We start from the raw sequence: 14,341 nt of genomic DNA on the forward strand, positions 1-14,341 counted from the left end.
CGTGCTATGGACCCCGCTAACCCCAGAATCAGCGATCTGAATCTGGAAATAAACAGGGTAGTCAACGAATATAAGCGGAATTTGTGGCTGGAACACTCGGAGCATTGTAACTTAGGCACCGGTGTAGGCAAACTGTGGGCCACTGTTAAGTCACTCTCGAACCCCGGTAGACGGGATGATAGGACCTCAGTCACTTTTGGCGATATAACCGTGACTGATCCGAAGAGATGCGCCAGGTTGTTCAACCGTCAATTTATTGTGCATCCCGAGAGAGACAGGGCAAGGAGGAGGGCCATTCGCCGTATTCATGGTCTCCGAGCCGATGAACAGCCATCACAATTTACCGTGGGCTATGTTACGAATGTCATCCGGTGCGCCAAATCTTCTAAGGCGTTGGGCCCCGACGGAATCTCTGCATTAATGTTGAAGAATCTGGATTCACCTGGAGTTGAGTACCTTACCACTGTCCTTAACCTGTCATTGAACACTGTTATAGTTCCCGATGTCTGGAAAAGACCCGAGTTAGGGGGAATCGTACAGACCGATCTCCCTTCTCTCACCAGTGGCAAAGACGCTGAGGCATTACTCCTCCCGAGCCTCGTAGGAGAATTTCCATTCGCCGAGCACCAACATGGATTTCGGAGACTGCTTAGCACAACAACAGCTTTGCATGCCATCACCGCACACTTTTGCCGTGGCTTCAATCAGACCAGGCCATGTGATAGGACGGTCCTCGTGGCACTGGACCTATCGAAGGCATTCGACACGGTCAGCCATGCCAAATTATTTGGGGACATCGCCAACACGTCCCTCCAGAGGGCCTGAAACGATAGGTCGCGAATTATCTGTGTGGTCGCCAGTAATTTGTGGAATTTAGGGATAAGAAGTCGAAACACCGTAGAGTGAAACAGGGAGTTCCCCAAGGTGAGATGATATCTCCGGCACTGTTTAACCTCTACCTATTCTCCATTCCACCCACTCTAGACGGCATAAAGATCGTCTCATATGCGAACGATTGTACGATCATGGCATCAGGCCCCCACCCATTGATGACATCTGCGATAGGTTGAACGTCTACCTCAACGAGCTTGGCTCATATTTCGCTGCAAGAAATCTGAAGATATCCACCACCAAATCTTCAGCCACATTGTTCACTACAAATACGCGTGAGGTGAATACTGTGATGGTCGATGGAGAAATGATTCCGACCATCAAGTGTCCCAAAATACTTGGCGTCACATTTGACGGCTCTTACACATTCTCCTCACATGTTGTTGTTGTTGTAGCAGTGTGTTGTACACTGAGGCGGCAGCCCTTGCCGATGGATAACTCCAGCGGGTCAATCCGGTACGTACAACCGGCTGCCATGGGAGCCACATGTCACAGCAACCTGCGAAAAAGTCAAAAGTAAAAACAAGGTCCTCAAGTCACTTGCTGGCAGCACTTGGGGTGCAGACAAAGAAACCTTGTTGACCACGTACAAAGCGATTGGCCGGTCTGTGGTAAGTTATGCAGCGCCAGTGTGGTCTCGTCAACTTTGTGACACGCAGTGGAATAATATTCAGATCTGTCAGAATTCCGCACTCCAAACTGCGACGGGCTGTCTCCTCAGTTCTCATGTGGACCACCTCCATCAGGAGACAAAGATCCTTCGCGTGCGAAGACATAACTACATGCTGTCCAAGCAATACCTTTTGGCTGTTATCGCAGAAACCATCCAAACCATCATCTTGTGGATAGATATCCACCGCCCAAGAGCCTTAAGGTAGATTTACCCGATCTAGAGCGTGAGGTTCAGCTTTACAAGCGAGAACCTCTATATCAAGCGGGTCTAAACAACATTCATGCAGACACGGTAGCAGACACGGGTGAATGTAGTCCTTGAAGAACGACCGCCACCCATTGCACCCGAAGAAATCGACCTCCCCTGGCAAACCAGAGTGGTTCTGGCTCAATTACGTTCTGACAGATGCAGCCGCCTCAATTCCCACAGAGCTAGGATTGATGCCGACGTGCAAGATGTATGTCCCGATTGTAACCAGGGACCGCACGATACACGTCACCTGTTTAACTGCCCGGCCAGACCCACTCGACTCAGACCCAGATCCCAGTGGATCCCTGTAATTGCAAATAAATATATAAGTTATCATAATGCAACGTTTCATATTCGGAAGTAGAGTACGAATCGGTTGTTTCAAAGTAGGGCTAAGTATCTGAGGGACGCCCAACCTTGAGGAAACCGCCAAAGGGAAATATTGGCCTACTGAGACAATATTGGACTCAAATTAAAGTCTTTGGACGTACAGTGGTCACCAATAAACCCACATTGGTCATCCGGGACAATATGGGACTCAAATAAAAGGCGAAACTCGCCATGACGGAATTATGGGTCGATTAGAAAATATGGGATTTAAATTAAAAGACTTTGGAGAATATTACGGATTTGATATATTTGGGACGTTGCCGAGTTTCGGCCACTTCAGTCCGCTCCAAATCCCCGGTTATAAGTAAATAAAAACACGTTAAGATCGGCCAGGGTTACATTCGATAAAAAATGCAATATTTATAAGGCAAGAATTTTATTCGAGGAATGTTTATACATTATACATCTATATCATATTACGTTCAGATCTAGACTATATCGGACAAGGGTTTTGAGGTTTCAAAAACAAATCACAGCTTCAAATTTCGTTGATATCGGGTATTAAGTACAACTTGGGCCCTTTCTTTCTACTTTTAATCGCAGATCGGTCTATACGGCAGCTATATAAAATAATAAATGTCCTGTCTGTTGAGGACCCTAACACAAATCTCTGTTCCAAATTTCAGCGAAATCGGTTAACAAATACGCCCATTATGGGCCCTAGACCATATATTGGGAGATCGGTCTATATGACAGCTATATCCAAATGTGGGCTGATCTGAATCATATTCGGTCCGGATGTCACGAGGCTTTCTACAATTCACTGTTCTAAAATTCAGAGGCATCGAATAATCAATGCGGCTTTTATGAACTTCAGACCCCAGCTATATCGAAATATGGTCGGATATGGACGAAAGTTGGCATAAATGTGACGATGTATAATATGTTCCAAATTGCATTAAAACCGGATTTAAATTGAGACTTCCAGCTCACTTTTAAACAATGATATTGATTGCATTTTGTTTGTTTGCCTCCAAATACTCAAAACAAGGTAATTTATGTGACGGCGAAAAAGATGTGAGTGCCAAAAATACCGTTATCTCTATTCAAATCCACAAAAATGTTTTAACCACTATGTGCATCAGCCAAAGAAGTGATACATATGCAAAAATCATATTTCAATCGAAGATATGCTACGATTTATTAAATAAAAACCTTCTCCTGTAAAGTTTTGATTTTGGCACTTACATCTTTTTGGCGGTTAGGGGACAATATGTAATCTCAAAAAAGCATCTCTCAAAGTTATACACATTTAATATGACAAATCGATTATGGAATAAATATGCTACTTTTTCGAATAAATGAATATACAAACAGGAAACCGCCAGGAAAACGGTGTCAGTCGTTGTATTCCTAAATTCCGTCCGGCCTCTCACTGAGACTCTCCGCTCGATACCGCTGATTGCCCGTGACTGCCGTTACAGATACTCCGTAGGGAGCATTCCGCTATCCGCAACCTGTGGACGCGCCCCCTAAGCTTCTCGTGACAGCTATGAGCACCACACACTGATTTGTGCATCGCTAGGATTAGAAAGACCATATTTCCCTTATCAACGTAGTACCATCAAGTCCGAAGTGCAACCATGTTGTTGTTGTTTACGTAGCTCCTTTCTTCCAGACAGCATAGAGATTGTTTCATATGCGGACGATTGTACGATCATTTTATCATAGATGACATCTGCGATAGGTTAAATACTCGTCGATGACATCTATCGCAACGAATTTCAACGCTTATTTCGCTGCAAGAAATTTGATGGTATTTGCCATGCTACAGCAATTTGCAATAAAGTCAAAAGTAGAAAAAAGGTCCGGCAGTACTTGAGGTGTTTACAAAGAAACCGTGTTGACCGCGTACAAAGCAATTGGCCGGTCTGTAGTACGTAATGCAGCGCCAGTGTGGTCTTGTCAGCTCTGTGACACGATGTGGAATAATATTCGAACTGCGAATATTATTCCACCTCCATCAGGAGACAAAGATCCTACGCGTGCGAAGACATAACTACATGCTGTCCAAGTAATACCTTCTGGACTGTTATCGCAGGGACCATCCAAATCATCATCTTGGGGATAAATTTTAACCGTCTTAAGGTAGATCTACGTGATCTAGAGCGTGAGGTTCAGCGCTACAAGAGAGAACCTCTAGATCAAGCGGGTCGTGACAACATTCATGGAGACACCGTAGCAGATGCGGTGAATAGCTAATGCGGTCCTTGGTGATCGAATGCGGTCCTTGGAGATCGACCGAATCCTATTGCGCTTGAAGAAATTGACTTCCCTTAGCAAACCAGAGTAGTTCTGGCTCAATTACAATACGGCAGATGCAGCATTCTACACTCCTACATAGGAAAGGATAACGCACCAAGTGCCAGACTTGGAAACGTACCGAGAAGGCTCACCGATGTTGGGCACTACATAGACGGGCCGTAGGCTCGAAATGAGGCCTGAATACGAGAATAGTCCACGGGATCTACAGGAGAGTGATTAAGCGAATACTTACACTTCTAAAGTAAAGGAGCAGGCCATACCAACGCGGTATAATTGAGGCGGCAATAGGAAACCTGGAAGGAATAAAAGAAGTTTCGTATCAGATACCTGAGACAACACTTGAGGTAGAGTGCGAGGCACTGCTGCCAGCGGCACAGTCTTCGATTGACGGAACTCTGGTATTGCCATCTGGAAGTTCATGCTACACAGATGGATCAAAGCTAAAGCAAATCTTAAGTGGGTCTGGGAGTCTACTTTGAAAACACTGTGGAACAGCGGAACGATCGGTAGGACGGCGAAAATCCTGTGGGGTGATCCGGATCATAAGAAGACGAGGCTATTTATGAAGGAAAGTAAGAAGAAGGTCAGTTACCTTTCGGTATCATAAGGGGGCACATAGGACTACGAGCTCACTTATGCAAAATCGGTGCGGCAAGTGATAGCATGGATACCGTGCCGTACACATGCTATCATGAGCATTTCATAATGTCATTACCCGGTCTTCGTGGTTAACAGACACCGCCACTTAGGTGCCGACACAATACCAGATAGCCAACTTAGGAACTTAGGGACGTGGTATGGAAAACAATTAGGGATTTTGTAAGCAGCACGGAATTCTTGACTTAGAATTTTCGAGGTTATTTTTTATTATTTAGAGCGCACAACAAGCCTCAATCCCATGGCAGCTGGTTGTATGTATCGGATTGACCCGATGGAGTTCTTCATCGGCAAGGGCTGCCGCCACAGTGTATAACACACCGCTACTACAACAACAACAACAACTAGCTTAGTATACACACCCTCTTTCCACCCTTACCTTATGGGAGACTTTGGACTTTCTCGTTGGAGCATTTTCTATTTCATTGCCCGGTTTTCGTTTCTAACAGACATCGGCACTTGGGTGGGGACACAATACCAGGCATGAACCGACTTAGGGGCGTGGTATTAAAAACAATTAGGCATTTCGTAAGTAGCACAGAATTCCAAACCAAGATTTGTTTTTTCGAGGTTGATTTTCAGTATTTAGAGCGCACAATAAGCCGATTACTGGCTTAGGTGTATGCCCATTGGAGAATGGGAAATGCGGAATGTGTAATACCATTTTTTATGTACATGTATTGACTGAGGTAGTTTAATCACTATAGAATCGTATTGAATCGTTCCAAAGAAGAACGATGATGGTGGTTGAAGACGGTAGTATTCAACTCTATATATGCTTCGTTCATTTTAGCGTGTGGATGACCAGACAATGAAATTGAATTCGGGCAAAGGTCTTTCCCACCATCTACGACGTCCAAAAATTTTGGTCAAATGTTAATAAACACTTCACTTTTTCCCCCCAAATTTTTATTTACCTTTTGCTGTTATGCTTTTACGTTGCAATTAGTGATGGGACTCTGCCGGGTAAGTTTCCAATGCTTATTGGGCATTTAACCAATAAATACCTTTTTGGGTATTTATACATTTTCAAATATTTTGGTGTATTTTCTGGTTACAATCGGGACATACATCTTGCACGTCGGCATCAATCCTTGCTCTGTAGGAGTTGAGGCGACTGCATCTGCCGGAACGTAATTGAGCCAGAACTACTCTAGTTTGCCGGGGGAAGCCATTTACCGCATCTGCTTCCGTGTCTGCATGGATGTTGTATAGACCAGCTTGATATGCTGCTTGATCTAGAGGTTCTCGCTTGTAGCGCTGAACCTCATGCTCTAGATCATGTAGATCTACCTTAAGGCTTCTGGGCGGTGGATATCTATCCACAAGATGATGATTTGGATGGTCTCTGGGATAACAGCCCAAAAGGTATTGCTTAGACAGCATATAGTTTTGTCTTCGCACTGGTAGGATCTTTGTCTCCTGATGGAGGTGGTCCACATGAGAACTGAGGATACAGCCCGTCGTAGTTCGGAAGGAGGCATTCTGACAGATCTGAATATTATTCCACTGCGTGTCACAAAGTTGACGAGACCACACTGGCGCTGCATGACTTACCACAGACCGACCAATAGCTTTGTACGTGGTCAACAAGGGTTCTTTGTCTGCACCCCAAGTGCTGCCAGCAAGTGTGTAAGAGCTGTCAAATGTGACGCCAAGTATTTTAGGAGACTTGATGGTCGGAATCATTTCTCCATCGACCATCACAGTCTGCTCAGTATGCACCTCACGCGTATTTGTAGTGAACAATGTGGCTAAAGATTTGGTGGCAGATATCTTCAGATTTCTTACAGCGAAATATGAGCCAAGTTCGTTGAGGTAGACGTTTAACATATCGCAGATGTCAACAATGGGTGGGGGGCCTGATGCCATGATCGTACAATCGTCCGCATATGATACGATCTCTATGCCGTCTGGAAGGGGTGAAATGGAGGATAGGTAGAGGTTAAACAGTGCCGGAGATATCACCCCACCTTGGGGAACTCCCTGTTTCACTCTACGGTGCTTCGATTTCTTATCCCTAAATTCCACAAATGACTGGCGACCACACAGATAATTCGCGACCCAGCGCTTCAGGCCTGGCTGGAGGGACGTGTTGGCGGTGTCCTCAAATAATTTGGCATGGCTGACCGTGTCGAATGCCTTCGATAGGTCCAGTGCCACGAGGACCATCCTATCACATGGCCTGTGCTGATTGAAGCCACGGCAAAAGTGTGCGGTGATGGCATGCAAAGCTGTTGTTGTGCTAAGCAGTCTTCGAAATCCATGTCGAATGGAAATTCTCCTACAAGGCTCGGGAATAATGAGTAATGCCTCTTTGCCACGTGTGAGAGAAGGGAGATCGGTCTGTACGACTCCCTCAAACTCGGGTCCTTTCCAGGATTCAGTAGCGGAATCACTCTGAACATTTTCCAGACATCGAGAACTATAAGAGTTCAAAGACAGGTTGAGGACAGTAGTTAGATAGTCAACTCCAGGTGAATCCAGATTCTTCAACATCAATACAGAGATTCCGTCGGGGCCCAGCACCTTAGATGATTTGGCGCCACGGATGACATTCGTAACTTCGCCCACAGTAAATTGTGATGTCTGTTCATTGGCTCGGAGACCACGAATACGACGAATGGCGCTTTTCCTTACCCTGTCACTCTCGGGATGCAAAAAAAATTTACGGTTTAATAACCTGGCGCACAGCATGCCTACACCGGTGCCTAAGTTACATTTCTCCAAGTGTTCCAGCCACAAATTCCGCTTTTATTCTATGTTTATTTCAGATTCAGCTCGCTGATTCTGGGGTTAGTGGGGTCCATACCACGAATAATTGAGTTATGTTAGAAAAAGGACGTCTTATGCATAGTGTGATTATTTATAGGCCTGATGGCTTCGCATTGCATGAAATAAAATAAATAAATAAATCCCATCACGCTCGTCTGAGTGTACCACTGCCTGCGCTGACCGGTTGGTATAAAGCGCGTGGCTGCTGCGTTAATGATGTCTCGGAATTTCCTCTCGGACACTAGCACATCCAAGGGGGGTGGCAGTTCACTGAAGCGGCGATTGGTATACTCCCTGAAGCCAGCCCAATCGGCCTTCTTCTGATTGATAAACGTCCGGCGCTCAGAGGTTATGAAGTCGGGTGGTCGGTCGATGGTGAGAGGTGGAGGTGGTCTGACCCCAAAGAGATGACGGCTTGCCAGGATACGTCACTCAGGAGATTAGGGGATGCTATGGAAATGTCTGGCGAGCTGCTCCGTAATCCTAGTGGGGGCATCCTCATTCACCGTGCAAAACGTGGAGCTTTCAATCTGCTCTGCCAAAGCTATGGCACTGCTATTCCCGGCACTGACCTGGCAATATTTGGGCTGGTATGCTGCCGTTGCTTATATTGCCGTACGGGAGAGGACAGGGGGGTCACATGGTCCGACGACGAGGACGCGGAAGGCGACGACGACGACACTTGTGACCCACTGCTGTCTATGTGCGCACAGCACCTTGCGACATATCCAGTATGACTATAATCCCGTAGTAAAATGAGGACAGAGCAAGATCGGAAAGTACCCACTGCATGCACCGATTACACCTCACCGACACCGACCGATGATGGAGGCGGTTCTGGCAAACCGAAAAGATCCAGGGTCCGGGGTTCTTTTCAATCCCGGCACGGACCAGAAGCGTACGAAGAAGGCATTCCGGGATGTGCCTCTCCCATGACGAAAATAGACGAACGACGGCTGAGGCGGCAGCCCTTGCCGATGAGGGTTCCATCGGGCCAATCCGGTGCGTACAACCGACTGCCATGGGATTTAGGGGTAGATAATGGTTGCGTTGCCAGAGATAAAACCATGAAATAAAAATTGGTACAAATTTGGAAAATTTTCCCAGTTTAATTCAATATCAGTGTTTTGAGCGTTCAGTTACTTGGTAATTGTAAAAACATGCAATTTAATACTGAAATGAAAATTTCTATGACAAATCTGGCCGTTGACAATACAACTGAAGTTGGGTTACAATCCATAATCGACCCATAAGTAACGCGAATGTTTAAACCGGTCGTAATTTGTAAAAAAAAACTAACATTTGGTGCATTCCACACGAAAGCGCACTCGATCACGTCCACGGTTATATGGCTCAAATATTAGTATTGAAAAGAAATGAAAAGATCATCAATGTCTTCACCAGGGGTCTAAATAATTTAATACAGTCACATACAGTTAATTATCAATTCTTGCGAGTATTTCATCCTAGAGTATTTGGTAGAAAACAAGAAGAAGAAAAACCAAAATTGAAAAAGTGTCAACAAAGTTATTGATTAAAAAGGCTCACAAAAAGGACAAACAGGGTCACACTTAGCCTTTAGGATCACAACGGTAATACTATTTCTAATTTGAATAGTTTTGAAAAACATCTCAACCGTTCACACTAACTAGTTGAAATATTTTTCTGGAAATTACATTTTTTCACACTCCAACATAAATTGTATGATGCAATACTGTTAAGCGTTTTTTGTTTTTTTGTTTTATCTTTAAAATTTTGTTTATTTATTTATACCCTATTATTTATTTATGTTTTTATACCCTTACCACCATAGGATTGGGGTATACTTATTTCGTCATTCTGTTTGTAACACCTCGAAATATGCGTCAGAGACCCCATAAAGTACATATATTTTTGATCGTCATGTCTTTTTATGACGATCTAGCCATGTCCGTCCGTCTGTCTGTCAAAAGCACGCTAACTTTCAAAGGAGTAAAGCTAGTCGCTTGAAATTTTGCATAAATACTTTTTATTAGTGTAGGTCGGTTAGGATTGTTAATGGGCCAAATCGGTCCATGTTTTGATAAGGCTGCCATATAAACCGATTTTGGGTCTTGACTCCTTGACCCGCTAGAGGGCGCAATTCTCATCCGATTTGACTGAAATTTTGCATGAGGTGTTTTGTTATGACTTCCAATAACTGTGCAAGTATGGCGCAAATCGGAACATAACCTGATATAGCTGCCATATAAACCGATCTGGGATCTTGACTTCTTGAGCCTCTAGAGGGCGCAATTCTCATCCGATTTGGCAGAAATTTTGTACAACGGCTTCTCTCATGATCTTCAACAAACGTGTCTAATATGGTCTGAATCGATCAATAGCTTGATACAGCTTCCATATAAACGGATCTCCCGATTTTGCTTCTTGAGCCCTTACAAGGCGCAATTTTTATCCGAATGAACTGAAATATTACACAATGACTTCTACAATGTTCAGCATTCATATATGGTACGAATCGGACTATAACTTGATATAGCTCTAATAGCATAACAGTTCTTATTCAAAATTCTTTGTTTGCTAAAAAACAGATACCGCGCATAGAACTCGACAAATGCGATCCACGGTAAGATTCGGCCCGGCCGAAATTAGCACGCTCTTACTTGTTTGACATTATTTAGGGCTGAGTTCATTTAGCACAATTAAGGCATTAATTTGGGCTCACATGCTTTGAATAACTCTTTTTTGCGCCAAACGAGTCGTTTTGCCCTTATGAATTGTAAAGGAAAAACGAGGCGTTTTCAGAGCCTTATAAAGAGAAAACGAGTCGTCTGAACATAGTATAATACTATGTTCACACTTCAAGCGTTTTCATAAGGCAGAACAAAACAGCTGACACACTCTTCTACACTAATGAGAGCCAAAACCACGCCTTTTAAACTACATATAATTATACTTTTTATATTTGTTTTTCAGCCAATCCTGATGTAGAAACACGCACTCTCGATGAAGATTGGGAATTCCTTGTTCTCGCCTGCGATGGTATTTGGGATGTCATGAGCAATGAAGAAGTCGTCAGCTTTTGCAGGGCACGCATCGGTCAAGGCATGTATCCAGAGGAGATATGCGAAGAGTTAATGAATCATTGTTTGGCACCCGATTGCCAAATGGGTGGTCTAGGCGGTGATAATATGACCGTGGTTTTAGTATGTTTTCTTCATAATAAGCCGTATGCGGATTTGGTAGCGCGATGTGCCTCGTCTTCCACATCCATAATATCAATGGCAAAAGCGGCAATGACCAATACTGCAGCGACGACGACGCCAATAGTAACAACAACCGACATCACAACGGACCAACAAAAGACACCATTGTCGGCGCCATCGTCACCAGAAGATGAAGAAGAGGAATTAGATCTGAAATAACGTCTTAGTGATACAAAATATCGGTGGATCAAATATCAACATAATACCATTAAGAAACGCCACTTAGTCTCCTCCTCTGGCTCCAAATTGTTTGTGGAGTTTTGCCTTTAAATGATAATTTTGTTCGTAAGATTATTTACTTTTGTTCACTACCGATTATCGTTTAATTTTTATAAAACAAAAATGCAAAACGTAAATGTTAGATTTTTATGCTGTGTAAACTTTCCGTGAGTGAAAACAACTTGTTTATCCTATATTAGTAGAACTGTAAAACAATCCCCGAGAAATGCCTGTGAAAGATACGGCAATTCCTTTGGAATAATTGATAGTATTTATAATGAATGAGTCTTGTACAATAAAACTTTTCCAGTAATGGATGAACGGTTTTTATTCCGCATGCCATTTTGAGGAACGCTTAGCGAACAACTATTTTCTCATGTGTATTCGGCCTCTATATATTTTGCCCCCCAGCCCTACAATGGTTTTCCTTTTGAAAGCAATAGCTTAATTGTTACTTAAACATCTTTTTCTTCTGATGTCTTAAATATTTTTGGTTTTCTCCCACGGATATAATACTATGATCTATTTTTTCAGTGTATCCTTCTATGTCTTTGTGAACATTTTACTTTTATTTAAAATTGGTTTCGGAAGATTTTGGAATTTGTATAGGAAATTATTATATAAATTTTATTTTTTTTTTGTTAAACATGTAATAATCTACGTATGTAGTATATTGTAAGTTTCTCATACAAATGAAAATGTTAAATTGTTATTTTTAATTGCAGAAAACTTTTACCAAAAAGAAAGAAAACAGAAAATAGAAATTATTTTTTATATCTTATGTTATTTCCTTCTTTTTACCGTGCATAGAATCCGTCAGCCCCAATGGGATACTGGGAGAGTTGGGGTTTTAAAGTTGTCCTGTTCAAAGTATTCCTAAAACCCCGTTTACACTGCTCTTTAAACCCGGATTTAATTGCTCGATCATCTGTTTTCACTTTATAAAATCAGCTGACGCGAGCCTTAAATCCGGATTTAATGAGCAGTATAAACGGGTTTCAAAATGCTTTACTTTACTTCGATTATACGATGCATTGACACATATGGAGATTCAAAATAGTGCCTTACACCATAACAAGGATTTATAACAAGGCAAGTTATTGGCACCTTTAAATAACCAATGGTCACTCTGTTCCCGAGGCGATCGGTCGTTTGGACCGGAACGAGCTTGCTCGCCTACGGGAGCTTGACGATGATTGCCACCTCCACGTGAAAATGTGGTTACAACTACAACATAATATTGTACAACACAAAATATGTTTTGGCATTTTATTCAGGCGAATGCTGTGTCTTATTTAAGTACTGGACAGAAGGGCAAAAATAAAACGCATGAGATGGAGATATTACCCGCACTTTAATTATAAGAATTTTATATTCTTGTTGTGCGGGTGTAAATAAATAAATTACAAATAACAAATTAGATGGTAACGCCATTTGCCAATCTGTCAAAACAATACGAGGAAAAAGTGAAAATATTTGTTAAATTTATATTGGGTTGCCCAAAAAGTAATTGCGGATTTTTCATATAGTCGGTGTTGACAAATTTTTTCACAGCTTGTGACTCTGTAATTGCATTCTTTCTTCTGTCAGTTATCAGCTGTTACTTTTAGCTTGTTTTAGAAAAAAAGTGTAAAAAAAGTATATTTGATTAAAGTTCATTCTAAGTTTTATTAAAAATGCATTTACTTTCTTTTAAAAATCCGCAATTACTTTTTGGGCAACCCAATAAATAAAATTTGCAAAACCCCTGTGGACATAGAAGTCAAATAAAATTTATTGAGATTTGTGCACGCAATTTTATAAATAATAATTTTGAAAATTATTTTGCCATTCACATTTGAGAATTTCTGCGGGTGGCCACACTAATTTGTGAAAAACATATCATAGCACAGGTTATTTATCCAGAACTTCGTTGACGTGGATAGATGTCATTTTCATACAAGTTTCATTGCACTGCACTATATGGAACTTAAATAAAACACAGCCAATGTAACTTTAAGCCAATTGAAAAAAAAAATTATTGGGTTGCCCAAAAAGTAATTGCGGATTTTTCATATAGTCGGTGTTGACAAATTTTTTCAACGGCTTGTGACTCTGTAATTGCATTCTTTCTTCTGTCAGTTATCAGCTATTACTTTTAGCTTGCTTTAGAAAAAAAGTGCGCGAAATTTTGTGTACATTTGTTTGTTTGGCGTCAATTTTAATATGGAGCCTACAAAGGAGCATTTTCGTCATATTTTACTTTATTATTTCCGTAAGGGAAAAAACGCGGAGCAGGTTGCTAAAAAGTTACGAGATGTGTATGGTGATAAAGCCTTAAAAGGAAGACAGTGTCAAAATTGGTTCCGCAAATTCCGTTCTGGAGATTTTTCACTTAAAGATGAGCCACGTTCAGGTCGGCCAAATGAAGTTGATGATGACCAAATCAAAGCATTAATCGAATTGGATCGTCATATAACTGAGCGTGAGATAGGAGAGAAGTTAAATATACCAAAATCAACCGTTCATTATCACATAAAAAGTCTTGGACTGGTGAAAAAGCTTGATATTTGGGTACCACATGTATTGAAAGAAGTTCATTTAACAAACTGAATCAACGCTTGTGATATGCACCTTAAACGCAATGAATTTGATCCGTTTTTAAAACGAATCATAACTGGAGATGAAAAATGGATTTTTTACAACAACGTTAGTCGAAAACGATCATGGTCCAACCATGGTGAACCAGCTCAAACCACTTCAAAGGCTGATATCCACCAAAAGAAGGTTATGCTGTCTGTTTGGTGGGATTGGAAGGGTGTGGTATATTTTGAGCTGCTTCCAAGGAACCAAACGATTAATTCGGATGTTTACTGTCAAAAATTGGACAAATTGAATACAGCCATCAAGGAGAAGCGACCAGAATTGGTCAATCGTAAAGGTGTCATATTCCACCAGGACACTCGCCAAAAACTGAGTGAGCTTGGCTGTGAACTTT

At 42.1% G+C, this 14,341-nt stretch overlaps 1 protein-coding gene across 1 annotated transcript in view; it reads left to right on the forward strand.

The window, feature by feature from the left end:
• Positions 1–11,681, forward strand: part of LOC106095930 (probable protein phosphatase 2C T23F11.1) — a 63,754-nt gene extending 52,073 nt beyond the window's left edge. Inside the window, exon 4 of the mRNA XM_013263377.2 lies at positions 10,856–11,681. Within this exon, the coding sequence (XP_013118831.1) occupies positions 10,856–11,304 (449 nt within the window). The 3' untranslated portion in view covers positions 11,305–11,681. The remainder of the gene's footprint in view (positions 1–10,855) is intronic.
• Positions 11,682–14,341: the final 2,660 nt, after the last annotated feature.

Source organism: Stomoxys calcitrans, chromosome 1, assembly GCF_963082655.1.
Source record: "Stomoxys calcitrans chromosome 1, idStoCalc2.1, whole genome shotgun sequence".
NCBI classification, from domain to species: domain Eukaryota; kingdom Metazoa; phylum Arthropoda; class Insecta; order Diptera; family Muscidae; genus Stomoxys; species Stomoxys calcitrans.